Source organism: Paroedura picta, chromosome 8 (genome assembly GCF_049243985.1).
Source record: "Paroedura picta isolate Pp20150507F chromosome 8, Ppicta_v3.0, whole genome shotgun sequence".
In the NCBI taxonomy this organism is placed as follows: domain Eukaryota; kingdom Metazoa; phylum Chordata; class Lepidosauria; order Squamata; family Gekkonidae; genus Paroedura; species Paroedura picta.
Window position 1 is genome coordinate 52,722,918 of NC_135376.1, and position 21,660 is coordinate 52,744,577.

A 21,660-nucleotide genomic window follows, 5' to 3' on the forward strand; every position below is an offset into this window, starting at 1 on the left:
GGACCCCCCACCCCCACCCCGGGCTTAACAGGGATATCAGCATCTTACTGCACATGCGCATTGGTTGACAATATTCCGTTTCATGAATTGTGTGAACATACGAAACCTTATATCTTGATTTAAACTTTGATTTTAAAGGTCCTTACTGGACTCACTTTGTTCTTCTCCATGATCTGTTTGCTATCCAATTTCATTCCCTCACATAACTGCTGTGCCTCATGCTGAAGAGAGAACAGGAAGACAGAAAGCCAAATTTCCTCTCTCTGGGTATGCAAGGGCTAAGTATTGAACTGTTATGAGTAGAAACATGTACAGGTATGCTCTAGTAATTAAAATGATTATAGATATTTAACGTTAATAGCTGTATCTTGTATTATTATATTTTTTTCCATGGTATGGTATGCAGGTTATATAATAGTTATGTTCCAAGGCAGCTGGCATAGCATTAATCATCCATTTTCTGTGGTGGTATGCTTTTAAATATCAGTTGGGTGGGAGAAAACTATGACAGAAAACATTTGTGTCCTGTTTGTTGGCTTTACCACCGGGGCTGCTGGACCCCAATGAAAACTAAGGAACCTTTGACATGTCAGAAAGATGTGTTCCGTAAATGAAACAAGTTCTCTGTGAATGGAAGGTTCTCCACTTAATGAGAAGGTACCTTTTGATCCAGCAAGACTCTTGTTTTTGTCTGCTTCCACCAATTAGAACATTCTTCTATCACTATTATCACCTAGTTTGATAAAGCTTCATTTTATTTCATTGTGGCAATATAATATAAACTGAAGCCTTGTGCAGAATACATCTAAATCTATGATTTCTGTAGACTACATACATGCTATACATGGATCAAGGTCAGAGTCTAAAGAAAAACAGTAGCAAGAACTCATAGAAAGAAGCTGCTACACCAACTCACATCTGATACTTTTTATTAAGAAATTTCATATAAATATGTGCAGTAAATTGGAAATACATTTTTTGAAAACTGCAGAAAATATTTTATTAATGTATATTATTTAACATTTATTCTGTTCTTCACCACAGTACACAATGCAGTCACAGCTCTCAGTTATAATGTAAATTCTACAAATAAGTTTTAAAAAATTGTGTTAAGATTTCTATCATCCTATGGCATCAGGGTACCATCACAAAGTACAAACCTGATTCAAGTGCATCTAGTATATTTAAGAATACCCTTAGGGAGCTGTGTCACTCACATTCATTATATGAAATCAATGATTTGGAAAATTTCAGGAAATCAGTCCTCCCTTGCCATACCTTTAAAATAATTCCTTTCCATTTAGCCATATTTCTTGGTTCTTCAGTATCCCATATCTTAGAAAGTAGTATGTTTGGCGAGTGGGTACTTAGGAGAACATAAAATCTTCAGCTGGAAATTGTTCAGTGAGACTATCATGCAGTTGCTTGGCCCAGGGACAGCAACAGATGTATTCTGAAGCATGGCAGGGAAAGACAGCAGAAGTTCCAAGAGTAAACAGTTTCAGAGGCTGTAATTTTGCAGTCCACTACCAACCAAGCTTGCTTGGCTTTTGGAATGAAAACAGTGAGCAGGAAATAAATCTTATACCTGTAGGTGTAACAAGATGCATGCATTTTTCACAATGACAATGAGCATTCCTTCCAGTATATTTAGTGGGAAGCAAATTCCTACCAACATTGGGGAGGGAAAATCACACTTGGAATGGCTCTTCATATGTTACAAAATACAATTGCCCTGTACATTACTACAGGACTGAATTACATGGGAATCATTATAGTTCCTGGTAAGTAAAAAGGTAGAATAAAGAAGCAATGTCACATCTATTGTATGCTGTGGGATATCTCGGTTTGCATGAAATATTCTGACCAAGGCAGAACATTTCAGAGGGAGCATAAGGCATACAGATGCTGTAGTGTAAATTTCACTTCTCTTCCTAGTTCTACCCAGCAACTCATGTCTTCCAATCTCTAAAATGCTTCTCCATTTCCTTTCTGGCTTTCCAATCACCTATATTTACAGTGGGGATAATTTTGTGAGGTTTCAACCACTGGACAAATCGCTTCATTTCCAGGAAACTGCTGTGTTCACTGTAAGGGATCCCTGCCAACAAAACAACACAGAAGAATTTAAAATTATGCATTTTATGAAACATATTAATATATTTTTGTTTAAAAAGAACAATAGAATATAAATTTATAAAATAAATATTGCAGACAAAAAGACGTTGAGCCTCCCTGAGCCCTTTTGGGGAATAGTGGGGTAAAAATCAAATACAAAATAATAGATAAATAAATATTTTGAATTCTCATTCCAAGCATCAAGCAATTTGTCATAATGAAATCCTGAGAGTATTATTAGGCATCATTCATCAGTCCACCTTCAGTGCAAGTAAATGCTGTTATTAAGTCAAGTCACAGCATGGCTTTCTGTTATGAGGTTTAACAATATCCACAAAATCAGTACAGGAAAACTATAAAATCTCTCCTGCTGTTCACAATACCATTGCTGAAGCAGCAAAGCTGCAGGCAAGCAAGGGTGCTGTCCGTACTGCCACCAAGACTGAGAAACTGTCCCTGATTCTGCTACTGGAGTGGTGAAGCTACAGGTTAGACAAAGCTCTCCCCACTGCAATGGTAAAGTACAGCCAGGCTGGGAAACTGTCTCAGGAGCTACCACTGATATAATGAAGCAGCTGCAGAAGAGTGAAGGAGCTGCCCTCGCCATGGTGGTGAACCTGAAGCTGGCGGGAGAGCTGTAGGATACACCCCTCCCCGGCCATTCTCATAAGTCCCCACTTGTCTTGCGAATCCAATAAAGAATTTTTATGTTTATGCAGCAACTACTCGGTAAAGCCTCAAAGCCTTTGCTGGGGCATCTTGTCCGTATATTGTCTGCACTATATTTATCAGCTTATCTGATCAGCCTTTGAAAAATACCACATTCCAGGAAATGCCTAACAGCATGTATCTGTCATTTCCCCATAACCATGACTCAGAGTAGAATACTAAAAGCTGGTGTCGTATAGTGCTGAGCTATGATTAAATAATGCCTGGTTCATATTTCACAAGGCGAATCATGGACATGTAGTGTCAGCCCAGTATTTGTAATATGAAGATCACTAATCTACTTCTCAGGACTGTTAGCAAGATAATGTAAAGAAAGTGCTTTGAACTCTTTAAAACATTGTATGTATGCAAAGTTCTACAATTATCACCACCATTACGTTTGACTATTTTTAACTTCTTAGTCACAGTCTAAACACAAAGCTATGTGCACCTAAACCTATCTGGTCTGCCTAAATCTGTGTTGGGCTGTGGTCCAAATTACTACTTAGAGGGGAAAAAAGATTTCTACCGAGCACAGCATCATTCCTCTTCATAAATCTATGATGAACTCTTCTTATTGGTAATGTTCAGCTATGTTAATAGCCAATCCGGAGGTTTAGTTTAATCTCTTCTCAATTCTAAGCTCTACCAAATTTCATGGAACTAATATGGGCTTATTAGTATACAGTTTGTGGATCACATTTGGGTATTTGTTTCTAAGCAAAGGGTTGCAAATCAGGAATCAGTTGTACTTCAACACTCCACTACTACATTTCAGTTCCTTCAGAATTTTGTATTAAAAGTGATCTGGTGCTAGTTACAATAGCACAAGTTTTAGATCAAAGGACATTAACTGATGGAGGAAAACAGTGGAAAAAGCCATTTGAAGAAAACTAAATGTATCGAATCATTTGAATGACAGTACCATATATAGTGATCTTCCCTCTGGTCTGAGGTTGGATCTCGCTTAAGGAGTAGCATCTGTCTGAATATGTCCACCCAGTGGGCTTGAAGGCCAAAATGTGATCAAAATTCTGAGAGAATTTATTCAAGTGGTTCTGTAAACCCTGACAATAGAAAGTTATGATTATTTATTAAGAATGAAAGACGCACAGAATCTGCAAAAAGTGGCAAAGCAAATGGCAAACTAACATAGTTTTATATAAAATTTCATTTTTCTTATAATCAACAGAGAATGCATCAGAGCCGAACAACTGCAGTATCCATTTTATTAAACTATTTACATAATCAGTATAGAAGTAGAGATTTCTGCTTGCATGAATTGGAAAGAAATTTCTCATGCAAAATTTATTGGAATCTGACTATGGCCAGATCATCAATTGAGACTTTCCCACCAATCCTTTTTTCAATTATTGGCTGGAAATAGGGGCAACCTTAGGGAGACTTTCTTGTGCTCAAGAAACCAAATGTAGAAGTGAAAAAGAAAAATCAGCGTTGCCCAAATAAGAAAGTTTCACATTTTTCCTGTGGATGAACAAAATCTTATTCGTTTGAAGTCTTTTGGGAGAGCCACAAAAACATGAGAACATAGGGGTCAGAATCAAGTGTGCCTCCCCTGCATGGATGGGTTACACCCTACCTCTTCCTCAGAACACTTGGCCACAGTGATCCATGCAAAGGCCCGTTCCAGACTAGACTTCTGTAACTTGCTCTATGCAGGCCTCTCCACATTACTCCACACGTTAATATATCCCCTCTTCACATTACTTTTCATAGCATTAAATCCAATGCAGAAGAAATGAACTATCATCTCAAAAGTGACAATTTATAGCTACAGCTGAAAATAGTTATACAGCATCAGAGAAAAGTGTACTGCCACATCTTGGCATCTACCCGGTTCCTCTGAGTTAGTTTAACTGATTGATTTATTTGATTTTTAGGCTGCCCCTCCCTGCGCAACAGGCTCATGGTGACTTACATGAGAGGTTTAATGCACAATTAAAAACAAAATCACATCTTAAAACCAGTAATTCTGCTTATGAGTAGCACTCCCATGGATAAATTAGTGGGTTGTTCAGGTTTTTTTAATTTAATAATTCCCCTGGTGGGAAGCAAGGCCCAATTTTATGTTATGCTTGATCATATTTGTCTCAACCATATGCCTGGTTGAGGTTAAACATACTTCTTTGGAGCCAGGAATCACTAACAGATTGGAATTAATGGAATGCAATGTTCTTTGGAAGACTTTCTCAGAAACGCAGTCCCTTCCATATGCAGACAGATTAAGGCCTTAAAGGTAAAAAAAACAACACTTTGGAACTTAGCCTGGAACTCAGGTATTGGTGGGCAGGTCCACGAGGTCCAGTTAACGACCAGATCAGCCACATTCAGCACATGTTGTAAAGTACAGATCAATGTCAAGGGAAGGCCTGCGTGAAGTGAGTTACAGTAGTCCAGTCTGGAGGTGACCATCACATGGATTGCTGTGGCCAGGTGTTCTGGGGCTAGATAGGATGCAAGTGACTTCACTTGGCATAGGTGAAAAAAACCTGCCATGCTACTTTAGTGATCTGCACCTCCATGGTAAGGGAGGTGACAAGGATCACTCTCAAGTTCCAGACAGTAGGTGAAGCTGTCAGCTGCATCCCATCCGGGCTGGGTAGTTGCAAATTCCAATGTTATGAAATGTAGAATTATGTAGAATATATTATGTAATTAGAGTCTGTCCTCTGATTCATAATAAATTTTCAATATGACTGTGGCACATCTAAGGCTTTGAAAGGTAAAAGAAAAAGTGTAGTGGTTAATAGGAGAGGGGATATAATATTTACATAAAAGCTACTTCAAAAAAGACCTAAAGGTCATCTTGTCTTGTTTCATGATGGGACATTAAAAGAGAGATTACACATCCTGTAAATTGTAGTTGCCATTCATTTTGAACTCTACCTTGTGCTGAAAAAGGCTGGGGTTATCAAAAAAGAGCAAACACCATGTGATGCTAGAAAGAATGATATAAAGAATTAAATTGACACTATTCTACTTTTCTTCCCAACTAGTCCAAGATTAACCATATAATTATAAGTGACAGATTTTAAGCTTACCTTAAAATTAATTTGCATCATAGGTAAAAGATGAAGCAAAGTACTGCTCCAGTCCAGGGTAATGAGGGAATTTATTTTTGCTGATTCCAAACACTGCAGAGTTTTGTATTTCTCTTGGGACATGCTCACCTTTGAGCCCAGAACTTCAGCAACAGCTACAGAATTTGCAATGGGGAGAAATTGACATGATAAAAAAGGAACAAGGGAAAGAAAATAAAGCTTGAATTTATTGTTCTAGATTAGTGGTCCCCAACCTTTTTAAGGTTGAGGACCGCCTCCGGGGATGGTGAAGAGAGCCGGTGGCCCGGGCGCCAAGCATGTGCATTAGCGCCCCCTGGTGGCAAAAACACGCATGTGTGGAGCTGCGGTGCATGTGCGTTTTCACCACCAGAGGGCGCTAACGCGCATGCACAGCAGCTCTGAGCATGTACGTTTGTGCCCTCCAGGGTGCCGGCAGCCGCGCCTGCCTCTTCCCCCCCCCCCCCACAGCAAAAAGCTAGCTGGGCTGTGAGTGAAGCGGCTGCTTTGACGGCCGCTTCTCTCGCAGCCTGGTGATCTTCTCACGGGGGGGGGGGGGAGAGGCAGGCGTGGCTGCCCGTCACCGGGCTGCGGACCGGGGGTTGACGACCCCCGTTCTAGAGGACTCTTCTGAATTTTTGTATGTGACATGGCTGCAATCTGTAAAGCTCCAGTCAATCCAACAAAGGTGTTTTAGAAAGAAATCACAGGAAATTGGTCTATGTAGAGCTGGAAGGAGGTTGTGCTATCAGTTTCTCTCCATTTGCTGTCATCCCACCCACCTATTTCCCTATATAGAGATGTTCAGGAAAAGCTGCGATAAACATTAACAAGGTCTGATTCCTCAAGACTGTAATAGTAATGGCTTCAGGATTACTTTTATTACCTTAAGTCTTTCTCTGGGGGAGAGAACAGCAATAACGATAATAAATTTCAATTCAAGGAAGCAAATTGACATTTAATTCAAAAGCTGCCAGCTAGCTCATTAAAAAAACAACCTTGAATTGTGCTCCTATTAGAAAACAGTGCAGACTAATTAAATTTTTTAAAACTATTAAAACTGTATCTGCCTGTGTGATTAAAAGCCATTCAGCTAAAAGCGCCTCAAGATTTAAAAGTGCAGAGATAAGTATAAGGTATGAAAACGTTTAAACTGAAATAAAGTGGCTAAAAGATTCATATAGGGAACAATGTTCAGAAATAGTAGATGTAGATATCTCAGCTGGTTGCAGCTTGGCATGGAAATAAATTACAATGCAATGGAAGTGTAATGCACGCACCAAGAAGCTGAGGTTAAAGGTTTTTTTTAATGCCTTACATTTACAGGACTATTTAAACTACTTTAATGCTTTAAAATTGCAGCTTTGCTAAAAAGGGGCAGCTCTCAGTGATCATTTAAAGTCATACTCTGGTTTATCATCATGCTCTATGCCAATGTGACCAATGTACTTTTGTTTAAATCATTTTTTTCAGATATACTGCAATCTTGAAAAGAAAAAACGTTATATGGAGACATTTCAAGACAGCTTTGTCTGTCTAATGAAACACAAAAGGTTAACAGGGGGACATAATCATGCCCATACTTATTCAGCAGGCAGCCCTATTTAAAACAGGATCTGTTGGCCTCCATTATACAGAGTCACACACATACCTAGAAAGACTTTTTCTTTCCCAATAGAATATGTGCCGCAAACAACCAAAGTCCGGGGGGTTAAAGTCACTGTCTCAAAGGCAGTATTGACAGCAAACTGAATAACTTCATGCTGGGAAGGAAAAGTATATTCAGGACTACAATATCTAAGAAATGGAAACAGAAGAAATATTGAAGCACTGATTCCAGAAGAAGCATTGCTTTCTATAATTACCTAAACAAGGCTTAGATATAACAGAGCAACAACAAAGCAGAAATATAATGGCAAGTGACCCTTAGCAGTGTGCCCAAATCTCCATTGCACTGGCAGAATTGGTGCCATATGCTGGATATAAGAACTGTCCTAAAACGTCAGCCCACTGTCCCACTTAATTCATCACTTATGCCCCCTGACTGGATCTCCAAGATCTCAGAGGGAGGAAAGTCTTTCCCAATGCCTTGAACCTGGAATCCTCTGTGTACCATGCACATGTCTGGGAGGGGGTGCATAAAAAGAAGAGATTCTCTTACAGTCTTCTTGCTTCATATCCAAAGATGCCATGGAGGCAGATGCAAATGCCTCTATCCTTTCACGCTAGGGGCCAATTAGTGTTACTTCACTTGCCTCAAGTTGGGTTAAGCCTTTACTGGGACTGGCATAAACAACTACTCCCGGCAATCTATCCATCAGTCTGTTTATAGATTTTATACCACTTTTCCTCCAGGGAAACCCAATAGCAACTCCTGACATAGGTCATGTGGAGAGGGAGACCGTCACCCAGCAAGTTTCAGGACAGAGCAGGAATAAACTGAAACTTTATTTTGCAGGCCCTAATATGACACTCCAACCAGTACAGAAGACTGGCTATATAAGATGAGGTTTATAATGTTTTCCATCTCAATGTAAGTAACATTGCACTGATCTCCGTAAGAGATTTTCATGTTTTTATTAATATATGTTTGACAATTTTATGTTTGCTTTCAAAAATTGTGTGCTTTCATCCTATTATGCTGCTTTTCACTAATCACTGTTATAATGATGGCATTCATTTTATATAGGTCACAAGTTTTATGCATTTGGGTGAGTGGGTTGTAGGTTTACATAACATGCAAGCAAAATCTGTTACAGTAATGTAATACTTTTAATGATATTATTGCACACAGTAGCAGAGCATGGTGTAATAAGTAAGGTAGGGTGCGAGGTCAGCCAAACAAAATGGAAGAACGTGGATCGATGTAGGTGCCAAAGATGTAAGTACCACCAATGGAATGCACAGGAAGAGTGTGCAGATATTGGTCAGGGTGTAAGAATGCCAAAAGTGTCTTCAAGTGCTGAGAAGCTCTATCCCAGGAATTCCAAAGTGTCCAATACTGGTTTAAATTGTCATGAAAGATCCTGTGAGCAAGTTACAGTCCTATGGGGAAGAGTAGTGCAATATAGAACAGAATGTGCTCTTGGCTCTTGCAACTGTTACATATGTTAGGATAAATGTAAGAGACAAAGCATAAAACCATTGTACTTTCTGTTATTAGAGAGAGGCAACATAATCTGCCCTATGACTAATCTGGGTCTTCATATTATCTTTAGCACCAGTAAGAGAATGATATCAGATTCACAAGTATCTCAGCATAATGTAAGTGTAACTGAATCTACACAAAAATAGTTCTGGGACACAATGCATACTAAGGTAAGCATATTGCATTAGGGAATTTAACTTACGTAGTATCCAAGTACAGACTGTGAACTTTCTGGCCAATCAGAAAAGGATAATGCTCCATAGAAGGACTTGCTCTGAAGTCTCCTGTGTGCAATACAACTGTCCCATTTGGAAAGGAAAACAGGATCATTGCAGATCCAGGACAACTGCCAGGGAGCAGGAAGAGAAGAAAGGCATTTTGAGTTGGAATCCATGTATTGGGATCCCTTTAGTCAATAAATATTTCTAATTCAAATACAGTAATTTAACTGTGGAACGCTGATACCGGTTTTGCCAAAGATACCTACTGATTAGCATCAAGCAAGACCACTTTAATGCCATTTACTATGCATTCTGTATCCATTGGCAAGATGTGGACGTACTGCTCTCGCACATGAAGCTTGCTCTTCACCAGATTTCCAGTTATCTGAAAAACAAAGAATGTTTAACCAAAAATATTTTACAAAGTTTAACCAAAAATTACCTACAATTTTATCTGATTCAGAAATACTTAACTACACCTTACACTTCCAGATCCAGGTGGCTTTCTACACAGCAGCGGTAAAAAATGGCAGGGGCCTGATTTGGCATGATGGGTGAAGGGGTGTTTGCCTTTTCCTACAACATATTCTTGAACTGAAATTATCCTGGAGAGGAACACATACAGCTCCAAAACGGGGCAAATGACTCTGCCCTCTGGGAGCATTTAAGCCTGGAAAATCAGCAGGAACCCCTCTTACCACTAAGCTGTGGTCCTGGGTCAAATCAATAACATGAGCTGGACCCAACACGTTCAAAAATGTAATTCAAAAGCATATTCAAAGAGATGAAAAACACCCAATTTTCAACCTATACCTTTCAGAATTCAACTGTTCATTAGAATGCGGATGCCCTACAGATGGAAGGCAAAACAAGAGGAAACCTCTACAGGCACAGTTTAACTAGAAGATTTTCAGGTCAACTAAACCTCTTTCTAAAGGAATAGCTATGACAATTTGCATACCACCCTTTTAAATGTCTGAGTCCTCCCTCAAAGGCCAAAACATCCTTAGAATGGGCTCTTCTCCCTCTCCCTGCCTTTTACTGCCAGAAGCCAAGTCTTGAATGCTGACAATATTGTGTGCATTGCTAGGTAATCATATCAACAGCCCTAGGGAGAACTCCAGCAGTATATCAGCTTAGGCTACATAAAGGCATCACTTTTAACAGAAGTTAAGCTGGGATATTTATTGTTTGACACACATAAGCACATTAATCCTCATTCCTCTGCTTGTCCCTACTCATACCAAGAAACTCTGTTTACCTGTGATATATGTATGCAGTTAAACATAATTCATTTTCTCCCACTCAGTTTACCTGAGTGAATTTATATGGCATGGGTAACAGGAGTTAATTTCTAATTAGTGCAAAAAGGGATGCAGTGGAGCAAGAAGACTTGAGTCCAACAGCAAGTCAGAATCAGGAACCTCCTAGCTTAAAGATGGCTAAAGGTGATGCCTGAATGCAGCCATATTCAGCATAAAAGTTACATGGTACATCTATGTGAAACTTACATGCAGAAAACATACCTTATTGCAGTATATTGGGGATGTAAACTTTTTTGTTAAGCCACCATAATGGTCAGAATGAAAATGTGTAAGGAAATAGCCTGTGCATCCTTCAATTTCTCCATATTGGAATGCATCTACTACAAAACTTGTTCCTATAACAAATTCATGCAATTGAGTTAGCACATATAAATGGGAACAGCTACAATGTTTTAAAAATAGTTTCAATCCATCCATCTACCATATTTACCCAGTCCTTACCACTACCCTATGAGGCAGGTGAGTGAGAACATGACTAACTTAAATTCAACCAACAACCTTCATGACAAGTTATGGATTTAAAATTGGATCATCCTGGTCCCAGTATGTCACACTAACCACTATGCCACACGAGCTATAAAGTACTAAGCATTATTTTAAGAGACATTTTCAGAATATGTCGAGCAATGAAAAATGTCAAGGCAAACTACAGAAGAAAATTATATTTGTGAATATTTTCTCTTTCTGTAAGACTAATAACAAGAATCAGACACTGTTTAAGCTACTGGGATTTTTAACACAAAATCTTATATTTCCTGAGCACGACTCAACAATCCTTAATGTATTAAACCACAGGGATACTATGACGGGTTAGACAGACGAAAGGCAAGAAGAACTAGGTAAATTTCTGAAATATACAGAGGAGGGAGATAGTTTCTAGTTTTAGGGAGGTACAGCATGCAGTATATGGCTATATGGATGAATAAGAAATACATGCACAGTAATACAGTGATATTAGCAATCAAGACCCTCTTCCCTCAGAAGAGCAGTTTACAGGAAGAGAGAGAAAGAAGAAGAGTTGGTTCTTATATGCCGCTTTTCCCTACCCGAAGGAGGCTCAAAGTGGCTTACAATCGCCTTCCAATTCCTCTCCACACAACAGACACCCTGTGGGGTGGGTGAGGCTGAGAGCGCGCTGATATCACTGCTGGTCAGAACAGCTTTATCAGTGCCGTGGTGAGCCCAAGGTAACCCAGCTGGTTGCATGTGGGGGAGCACAGAATTGAACCCGGCATGCCAGATTAGAAGTCTGCAGTCCTAACCACTACACCAAACTGGCTCAAATAACATCCTTTGTGATATCACTCCAATATCTGAGGTGCAGGTCCCCGTTTGGGCCAAAACGGACCAAGAGGGTTGACAACCAGGCATTAGCTTGGCAAAACAATTTTAAAACATGAGTCAGAGTAGCTGGGTGGCTATTACTCCCGCCTTGATCTGTAAAGATGTATGGCTTTAATTTGAGATTTATACACTGTCCCTCTTAGCAAGGCTGGCTCAGGGCAGTTTCTAACATTTTAAAATCCACATAGTACATAACAATAATATATATCTTATACCAATATTTTATACGTCAACACATTAAAATCTTTAAATCAATTGGTTAGCCAAATACGAACACATATTGCTGTATTTGGGGGGGTTTTGGGGGGGAGTATTCACATAGAGGGAGCCCAATCAATGTTTTAGCAGTATCATTGTGATGTTCACTGGCCCCAAGCTAATGCTTGGTGGATGAGCTCTGTCTTACAGGCCCTGCAGAATTGGTTCAGTTCTGTCAGCTCTTCCGGGAGCTCATTTCACCAAGTTGGGGTCAGGACTGAAAAAGCCCTGGCTTTGATTGAGCACAGATGTACTTCTATGAGGTTAGGATCACCAGTTTATTAGAGCTGGATGATCGTAATGTCCTTTGGGGGGTGTAGTAAGTCAAATGGTCCATCAGATACGCTGGGCCCAAACCACGTATGGCCTTAAAGATTAGCACCACTACCTTGAAGCAGATCCGGAATTCAACTGGGAGCCAGTGCAGTTGCCTCAAGGCAAGCCAGATGTGGACCTCCATAGTGTTTGCATGAGGACTTGTGCTGCTAAGTCACCCAAGGCCTATTGATTCACTCAGCATAATCCCATCTACACCCCAGCCTCACTTTCCCATACCTATTATTGCCTGATTAAGCAGCAATTAATCAACACATTTCAACTTCCAGATTGCTCTTCCCATTTGGTGCTTGTAGATTCATCAAGCCTCTCACACCCCTGGTAAAGCCATTAAGTCACTGTTTTCTGGCATACTGTTTTCTCTTCAGATCACATATTGCTTTCTGGCAAGCACACCCTCTCCATCTAGAGGCACATTTCCCTATAAATACACCACCTTGCTGCCCAGTGTGTGCATGTGTCCTGGATTCTTCCTCACACCTCCAATTTCTTGTGGATCTAATCTTTTAATTTCCCCAAATGTTGGCTGTTTTTACTTTTCAAATGCTACTCCTGCTGAACTTCTCAAGATTGGTAATTATTACCCTTCCCTAAAAAATGCTCCCCTTCTGCATGTATGTGCATTTTTGTTTCCTTTTCAATAAAAACCTTTCCAGTTGAACATCTGTCTGATCTGAGAGTTCTCTTAAGGGGAAAAATCCTGGTATACATAAGTGGAGAATCCCAGTTATCCACCTCTTCCTCATTTGCTAATTCCCCCAACTAATTGGGAGACAGTCAATTTAGGCAACTGGTTTCAGACCAAACATTTAAAATGCAATTCTAGAAGTCTAGTCCTGGCAATCAGCTCCTTTGACTAGACATGAGTAGGATTCTGTACAGACTTGGTTACAATGGCCATGTCAGTTTCACAACTGTATAAAATAATCAAACTGCATATTCAAACAGCGAATGAAACATGAAATCCATTAAAAACTACTGACAATGATGTAGCAAACGGTAATGACTGGGGATGGCACTAGCAAACCAACCCGTATTGAGTCTGCCATGAAAACGCTAGAGGGCATCACCCCAAGAGTTAGACATGACTCGGTGCTTGCACAGGGGATATCTTTACCTTATAAATAATAAACAGTACATATTAAAAAGAAGTGTCTAATATGGGAACACAATTCTAATACTACTTAATTGAGTTAGTCTTTTAAAGTTTTGTTGTTGTTGTTTTAAACTTTCTTCAGGCTTATTATTCCAGAAAATAACATTAAGTTCTTATGATACAGTTTCACATTTCTCTATAATTAGATTTATTTTGAATACTAATGCTTCATTAAAAAATAGATCACATTTTAATGCATATTTTGGTTAACAAATGATACAGGTTTTCTTCCTGAAGTTAATTAATTCAGAATAACTGGGGCAAGGATAGAAGAAATGCAGCAGAGAGAGTGTACAAATAGAGCATATGTCTTTTACCATCCATGGAAAAACATAGCGGCACATAAGAATTGTTCAAGAAACAGAACATACTACCTGGTATCTTCTTATAGAAAGGACACTGTTTTCTTCTTGTTTCTCCTTCACCTGTCCATGACTCTCTAAATCTTTTTTGCCAGCGCTTCTGTCCACCAGATGCTTGCTCTGCAGGGGTGGCAGTTTTTCTTGAGCTTTCTGTAACCATATCCGAATCTCCCAATAAGCCTTCAGCTTTCCTCTTCCCAGATTTGGACCTCTTTCCTGTAGCAGTAGCTGGACTCAATGCCTGTGTTTTCTTACACAGATTTTTCTTTTGGTCCCTCTCCATCTTTGCTTTCGGTTGCAACCCAAAGAAAACACCAATGTCCATTTGTTTAAGTTCCTTGGCAGGAGTGGCTTGAACTTTAGGTTTTGCAGCAGAAACACGTGGCAATGTTTGAGAAAACGGACTCGGAAAAAGAGGCAAAGCTACAGCGTTACTAAGCCTTCCTCCTTTATCGCTGATAGAATATGAATTGTTATGAGGCAGTGTATTTCCACATGTGTCAGGGATAGTTTTTGCTATACTACAAGACATCTCTAAAGAGCCAGCTTGCCAGAGCTGAAAAGGCCTAATGCTTTCTTCTGTGGATTTCACTGGCAGCAGCTTGTTTTTAACCGCAGAGTCTATCTTGACTTTTGAATCAGAGTTGCTCCATTCACATTCACCTGCACTGAGTATGGAAGAACTCAATTTAAGGCCCTCAAACTCTTCCCAACTCCTCTTGTAATCAACACAAGGATCAAATTCTTCTGTAGTGTATTTCGCCAAGTCAGGAATGTTTGTTGAACTTAAAATCCTTCTGGAAATGCTAGCTTGTGAAAAAGATTTAGAAATGCCATCAAAAATTGGGAATCTATTTGAAGTTTTATTGCAGTCATTGATCATTACTTCAACACTGTTATGTTGAAGTTCCCTCTGTTGCGAAGTACCAGCTGCTTTATTAAACATCCAGCTTCCAGATTTTCTATTCCTGTCTTCTGGGCTTTTAATAGCAAATAATTTTTTTCTGAGATGTTTAACCTTAATTTCTTCTTCTTCCTCCTCTTCCCCTTCCTCGTTTGTAGATTTTTCTTCATCTGTATTCAAAGGAGAATATGAAATATCACAGTCACTGGAGTCAGCTTCTGAAACTAAAGTGTTTAACTGAAGTGAGTCATATTGACTTTCCTGGTCATGACTGCCGTTGGTTTCTTGAGGGAAAGGGCCCAGACTTATACCCTGCTTTGTACAACCTGTGAACTGGATTCTGCTTTGATGGACACCTTGAATGTTTTCCAGTGAAGAAGTCTTTATAGTACTTACATCCACAGAATTTGTATTTGATGAACTCTGTTCTGATAGAACACAGCAATTTGGAGGTTTTCCCATGTTCCTGTTCAAATCCTTCACTGCCCCATCTTCAGTAGTTTTGCTACTATTAATAAACTGAGAAACACCAGGATCAAAGAGATTGTTTTCTAAGCTGGATGATGAGAACTCCACAAGATGATCCCCTGCTCTGCTTGCAGCAAGTAGAAAATGACTATAACGTTTGTAATGAGAAGATATGGTTGAAGTACAGAGAAGACCATCAGGGCAATCTAAGAAAACAAATAAAAGTCTCGGTAGTGTGGAAAAAACATTTCTAGCACAATACTTCAACTCTGAAATCACTACAGGTGACCTACAGCATTAAGAGCAAAGAGATTCAGACAACTTGGTTCCCAAAAGCTTTACTTAGGAATGCTGTGAGGAAGCTCCAGACTCCAACCACAACCACCTACTTTGTAATCAGAACACAGGAAGAGCCTTGCTGGATCACATGTGGTCTATCTAGTCCACCACTCTGTTTCACACAGTATCCAACCAATTGCCTCAGAAGGCAAACAAACAGATGATAGAAGTAAATGCCTGTTATGGAAGGACTAGCTTCAAAGGCCGTTAATAAGGATAAAATGTGCACTTAGAACTAGGCAGAGGAAATAGATCCTAGTTACACAATGGAGGACAGGGATGTGGCCATCAAAAGAGCTAAGAATGGAATACAGTCCTGGGATCTTCTGATTGGGTGACCAAGCTGTCAAAGGAGACATGGTAGGACATTACTAGTTGTTCCTCTTCATGTCTTAACCTGTTACCTAGACTTCTGCAGCAACAGGTTAAGAGAGGGCTTGAAGGAAGACTTTAAACCTGCACCTCTAATTTCTGATAGGATTAGACAATCCCAGGCACAAGGAAAATATGCAAAACTGTTAGCCCTAATTGAATTCCATGTACAGCTGCCAGTATCAAAGGCAGGCTCTGCCAGGCTGTGCCAGAATGCTCCACCTTGAACCCATTCCTAGGAACAGAAATGTTGAGATTTCTTAGTAAGTATAGATTAACTAGAAGATTTTTTATTTGCATTTTCATTTCAGTATTTATCTAACTTCTCTGTCTACTGCTTATTCCTGATTATTTGTACTTTCTATGTTAGGTTTAATTATTCAAGATATATTCAGTGTGAACTGACTGCTTAAGAAATTCCACTAACATTACACCAAGCTGCTGTGTTTCATATGCTCACACATAGATGTTCTGGTAATTAAAAAGGCGCTGATGTACTCCGTCAGATTCTTCTCCAAAAATGTGATGTGATATATATATATATATATATATACACACACACACATACATATACACACACACATACATATATATACTTTATCAGCTAATGCTACATTTAGAGTTTTAAAAGCATACAGACATGCTGTTTTTATGGCGCTGAAAATATTTCATCTCCTAAATTTCAGAGTCAAACAGTTCTTAAAGGCACAGATATAGGGCTTGTAAAAACCATAGTAAAGAATCATTTTCTTACCTTTTTCAGCAGTCCCTGCACTGTCCAAACATTCAGCAACATGCCACTGAGGTGTCTGGACCAATAGCAAAGAGAAAGGCATCTGGCAACTTGGGCAATATCCTTCATACACAGGACGTGCATTTATAGGGCTTTGCTTCTTACCGTTTCTCTTAGGTTTTGCTGAATATGACATTCTTTCTTGGGACTGTACAACATGGTCACTGTTGGAAACACCAACGTTCTGATCTTTCTTTAAAGATGTCTGAATGCCCCTTGGCCTTTGCTTTGTTTTATTAGACTTGTATTTTCCTTTTGATATTTTCCTATTACTTCTGCTGCCATTTCCATCATTTGATTCCTGTGTATATGTGGTTTGCATGGCTGAAGTTTGGCATGGTGACTTTGGCTTTCTAATAGATTTGTAATCCCAAATGTCCTCTTCCAACTGGCCATCTTCAAACATGACAGCCCCAAAGCATTCAAAAATGATTCTTCAAAATTTAACGGCATTCCAATATTCTCCAATGTATATACTTTCTTGTGTTACGTTTTTAAAAAAATTCCTTGGTCTGTATGACACAAATACCCAGTTGCCACTTGAAAACCAAGGTTAGGCCACAAACATAAAATTCTCTCCTCAAAATATGGATTGAATAAATTAAAAAAGCGCAAGGATTTTAATTCTATGAGTTATTTTTTAAACATCAACCACAGAACATTTTACAAAGACGAGGACACTTTCTGAATTGGTTGTCCCTTCTGGGAGAACAGTCTTGGTAACATCAGCTCCTGGGAAGATTAGTTAGAGGACAGCATGACTGTTCCACCAACCTCTTTGTCTGACTCAAAGATCTGAAAAGGAGAATACAAAAATGGTAAATTAATCTTTCAGTAACTTACTTAAATGCAAACAAAATATCTAGAGGGCAGCCATAAAGGCTTGGATCCTGCCAAAAGTAAAAGCAGAACTTCCTTGCCTTGCACAGTCCTAAATGCCCTGTCCCTCTACATGTTATTCCTGGAGTACAAGGTGCTTCCAGGAGCAGCATGAACATGAAGTGTGTCATACAAGTGCAAGAACTGGCAAAAATCACTTTCCCCCTTCTGTCTAAATCCTCCATAGGAAGCAACCCATACTAAGCTACAGCAAAGACAAAAAGATCTTGATGATTAACTAGCTGTATGAGCAGAAGGTAGTCAACTGTGGCTAATCTCTTCATGCTATGCCCTTCTCAGAAGAGACCAGTGTGACCCTTGAAAAAGTACTGCTGAGTCATGAGACTCTGTGGACAACCACTGATTGCAAGGAACTGAAAGAAATTGCTCATCAACCAGAAAACTTAGTGGGAACAGTGTGGTGGAGCAAGAACCCTATAGACACAAGAGCAAAGTGGAGCTGATTTTGCTTCATGCCCTTTCCTTAGCACCATTATTCATCAAAGATCAAAGACAGGCAGTTATCTATTCACAAAAACGTGGCTGATGTAGGTTTATTCAGACTAAAGTCCCAACACCTAGCAATAAGGTCTGCACAAACCCTGCAATTACAAAATTTTGATCTAAGGAATGAATGGTTGCAAACATGGATGAAATCAGTTCCACCTGATATCTCTGACCTGATAAACATATATGAGAGAACCACAGGATTTGACTTGCCACGTAAAGTATGGTTAACAGAATATGAACAGGTTTTGGCAGATCTGCAGACCTGTTGTTTAAATGGGGCAAAATACAAAGGCCCAAATGAGACTGTGATGCAACCCACCAAACTACTCTTCACCTGTCACTGGAATGCTAGGAACTTGCTTTGCAGGGAGATGTGATAGAGGTCTTTGAACTTTCCCTGAATGAATTGAAATTTTAGATATTAATAGTTAGCTTAATCATTCAGTCTGTGTACTAGAGCCAGTTTGGTGTAGTAGTTAGGAGTGCAGACTTCTAATCTGGCATGCCAGGTTTGACTCTGCGCTCCCCCACATGCAACCAACTGGGTGACCTCGGGCTCACCACGGCACTGATAAAACTGTTCTGACCGGGCAGTGATATCAGGGCTCTCTCAGCCTCACCCACCCCACAGGGTGTCTGTTGTGGGGAGAGGAATGGGAAGGCGACTGTAAGCCGCTTTGAGCCTTCTTCGGGTAGGGAAAAGCGGCATATAAGAACCAACTCTTCTTCTTCTAGTATTAACACAGTAATTTTATATTACTATATTAGTTATTTATTACATTTCTTAACTGCCATTCCCAAACCTGCTGGCTCATGGCAGCTGACAACTGTGGTTAAAACAGTAAAAATAGAATCCAATAAAATTACACCCTAACTCCATCCCTCTATACCAACCCTCACTAGTCCAAACCTATCCTTCCACGCCCACCCCTGTCGCAATCTCCAGGTTGTTGTTCCAGTCAGACATTTGGAGGAGGGGCAAGCTCTTCTAATCCATCCGACCTCAACCTCTGTATGCAATTTTGCCATATGAGAAATAAATAACAACAACAACCTCATCCCTTAAAGTGAACAACAAAAAACCATGTAAACAATATTTTAGATCATATCACTATCTTATTCGTTTTAATTAAATATTGTTGGACTTAATGGTGCAAATTACACCATTATACGGCAACTGAAGTCAATGGATTTAGGAGGTTGTAACTCTGCTTGGTGTAGAGCAAGTTTGGTGTAGAGCCAGTTTGGTGTAGTGGTTAGGAATGAGGACTTCTAATCTGGCATGCCGGGTTCGATTCTGCGCTCCCCCACATGCAACCAGCTGGATGACCTTGGGCTCACCACGGCACTGATAAAGCTGTTCTGACCGAGCAGTGATATCAGCGCTCTCTCAGCCTCACCCACCCCACAGGGTGTCTGTTGTGTGGAGAGGAATGGGAAGGCAACTGTAAGCCGCTTTGAGCCTCCTTCGGATAGGGAAAAGCGGCATATAAGAACAAACTCTTCTTCCTTGAGCTGTACTGTTTCTGCAAGCTTCTGTCTAGGAAAACCAACTACCTGTATATGACAATGTCCAATCACACCTCAATACTTATTTGGCAGTAAAAACCTAACCGGATTTTATTCCAACAAACATTTATTAACTAGAGCCCATTTAGTAAGATGTATGCAGCTGTAGCAGGTCCTCAATAAGCATACAGTTATATATGAGGTGGGGGGGGGATGAAAGAAACAAAGGCTATGCACCTCCTACAAAGGAGTCTCTAAGTCACAAAACTTTCTGCTGGAATATAATCTTGCTAGCCTTTTCAGTGCCGTAAAGAGTTTTGTTTATTTCTGTTGCATAACAGCACTCTGGAATTATGACCTGGAAGTAAGTCCTCCTGAGTTCAACCATGCTTATTCCCAAGTAAGCACTGATAGAACGATGTTTAAAGAGAGGAGAAAGCCAGACTTCAGAGAAAGGAAGAGAAGGTACTGCCTTGGTGTCTGTCTGTGCTACAAAAGAAGCCAAGACCCAATGAATGGACTCTGCACTCAAGACAGCTGCCCTGAGCTGGATGCTTGATGTATCAAAAATTAACGCACATCCTTTAAAAGGTGTTCATACATATGTGGGATCCCAAGAATATCTGTTTCAGACATAGGAATCAATCGCCATCCGTCTTCTTACTCACGCATTTGAAGTCAGCAACAATTTCAAGTCATCCCTGTTTGGCATCTGTTACCTTCTTCCTCCCGTATCATGCTCTCCAGCAGGAATCGCACTTTCTCCTCTACAACTGTTGTCCTCTCACCGGCACTCCATCCCTTAAAAAAAATTAAAATATGACCTTTTGTATTATCATGAACTTAATTTTTTTCCTTTCCTGCATTTGTTTTACTAGGCGTATCACCTCGATTTTCCCTTCTATGGAATCGACAGACTCCAAACCACCCCCGAGTTTTGTTTGTTCGCCGAATATGCACTTGCCCGCGCTTTTTTGAAAACACATTTCATAGCAAAGGGGGAACCGCTGAGGGCGAAATTTTCTCTTTTTTTATGAGACGATATTAAGAGGCTATTTTGCGGCACATTTCTCCCTTCCGGAGTATTTTTTGGAATGGGCTGCGAACGAAACGGCGAACCCGAACGCAAAGAGCGCCTTCTGGGATTCCTTCGTAGGCAGAAGTGAGGCAGGCAAAATGGCGGCGGGCAGCGGGTTGGCCGCCCTTTGGCCCGCGCAGACCCAGCTGGACTACGCGCTTGAGGATGCGTCGACGTCCCAGGAGAAGGCGAACTTGGTCTGCCAGCACTTGCGGAAGGTGGATGCCTGGGAGCGGGATTTGAAAGTCCCGGAATTTGAAGCAGGTGAGCGGCGCTGCGAGCTGATGGAGACAGGCGGAAGGGCTTCACCTTACCTTCTGCGCATACTCAGAGTCATCCCCTGCAGGTTAACTGTTCCTGTTTTTTTAATGTATCCCTCCGCCAACAGAATTTCTCTTTCCTTTTATGGTCATCATAAGAACCCCGTGAATCTAGTTTTATGTAGGCAGGAAAACGTGCTAGTGCGCCGGTGTTCCTCCGTAAGGGTTATTATAGTTTAGTTGCAGTTGAAGCCGACGCTCCGTAGCTTAAGTACAACAATGCTGGTCCCGTAAAATCCAGCCACCTGTACCCCCTGCTAGGATAGCTGAGTTTTCTGGGAAGAGTAGTATTTGGCTGAGGTCCTAGGGTTATTCGAGTGATAGGTTGTATTTCTAACCCACAGTCTACTACACTTTCTTCATCTGTAGGCTAATAAATTGTGGGGATTTGTGCACACCTACCATTTTGTCTGGAGGGCAGTCTAAATAAGT

The 21,660-nt window shown here is 40.3% G+C and overlaps 2 protein-coding genes across 11 annotated transcripts in view; one reads left to right on the forward strand and one right to left on the reverse strand.

Annotated features, from left to right (window-relative positions):
* Window positions 1–912: 912 nt before the first annotated feature.
* DCLRE1A (DNA cross-link repair 1A) lies at window positions 913–21,078 on the reverse strand. 10 transcript variants are annotated; one of them, XM_077349813.1, is made up of 11 exons: window positions 20,950–21,078; window positions 20,499–20,631; window positions 16,894–17,727; window positions 14,069–15,634; window positions 10,802–10,935; window positions 9,542–9,660; window positions 9,257–9,400; window positions 7,558–7,703; window positions 5,889–6,043; window positions 3,752–3,893; window positions 913–2,101 (listed from the first exon to the last, which is right to left on the reverse strand). In XM_077349813.1, the coding sequence occupies exons 3-11, from the start codon at window positions 17,336–17,338 to the stop codon at window positions 1,953–1,955; spliced, it is 3,000 nt and encodes a 999-aa protein (XP_077205928.1). In that variant the 5' UTR covers window positions 17,339–17,727; window positions 20,499–20,631; window positions 20,950–21,078; the 3' UTR covers window positions 913–1,952. The 10 variants fall into 10 exon arrangements, with proteins under 10 accessions (XP_077205928.1, XP_077205932.1, XP_077205926.1 ...); XM_077349817.1 differs by having other exon boundaries at window positions 20,550–20,631; window positions 20,795–20,974; XM_077349811.1 differs by having other exon boundaries at window positions 20,795–20,974.
* NHLRC2 (NHL repeat containing 2) overlaps window positions 21,007–21,660 on the forward strand; it is a 43,896-nt gene continuing 43,242 nt past the window's right edge. Inside the window, exon 1 of the mRNA XM_077349819.1 lies at window positions 21,007–21,172. Coding sequence (XP_077205934.1) covers window positions 21,007–21,172 — 166 coding nt within the window. The remainder of the gene's footprint in view (window positions 21,173–21,660) is intronic.

What these genes read in the sequence shown, in the direction of transcription:
- DCLRE1A (XM_077349813.1), bottom strand. Translation starts at nt 17,338, where the DNA reads ATGTTTGAAGATGGCCAGTTGGAAGAGGACATTTGGGATTACAAATCT. An exon ending in CCCCAATATACTGCAATAAG is followed by an intron (nt 9,661 to 10,801) that starts GTATGTTTTCTG and finishes TTTGTTTTTCAG; the next exon opens with ATAACTGGAAATCTGGTGAA. An exon ending in AGGGAAGATCACTATATATG is followed by an intron (nt 2,102 to 3,751) that starts GTACTGTCATTC and finishes TTTTGTTGGCAG; the next exon opens with GGATCCCTTACAGTGAACAC.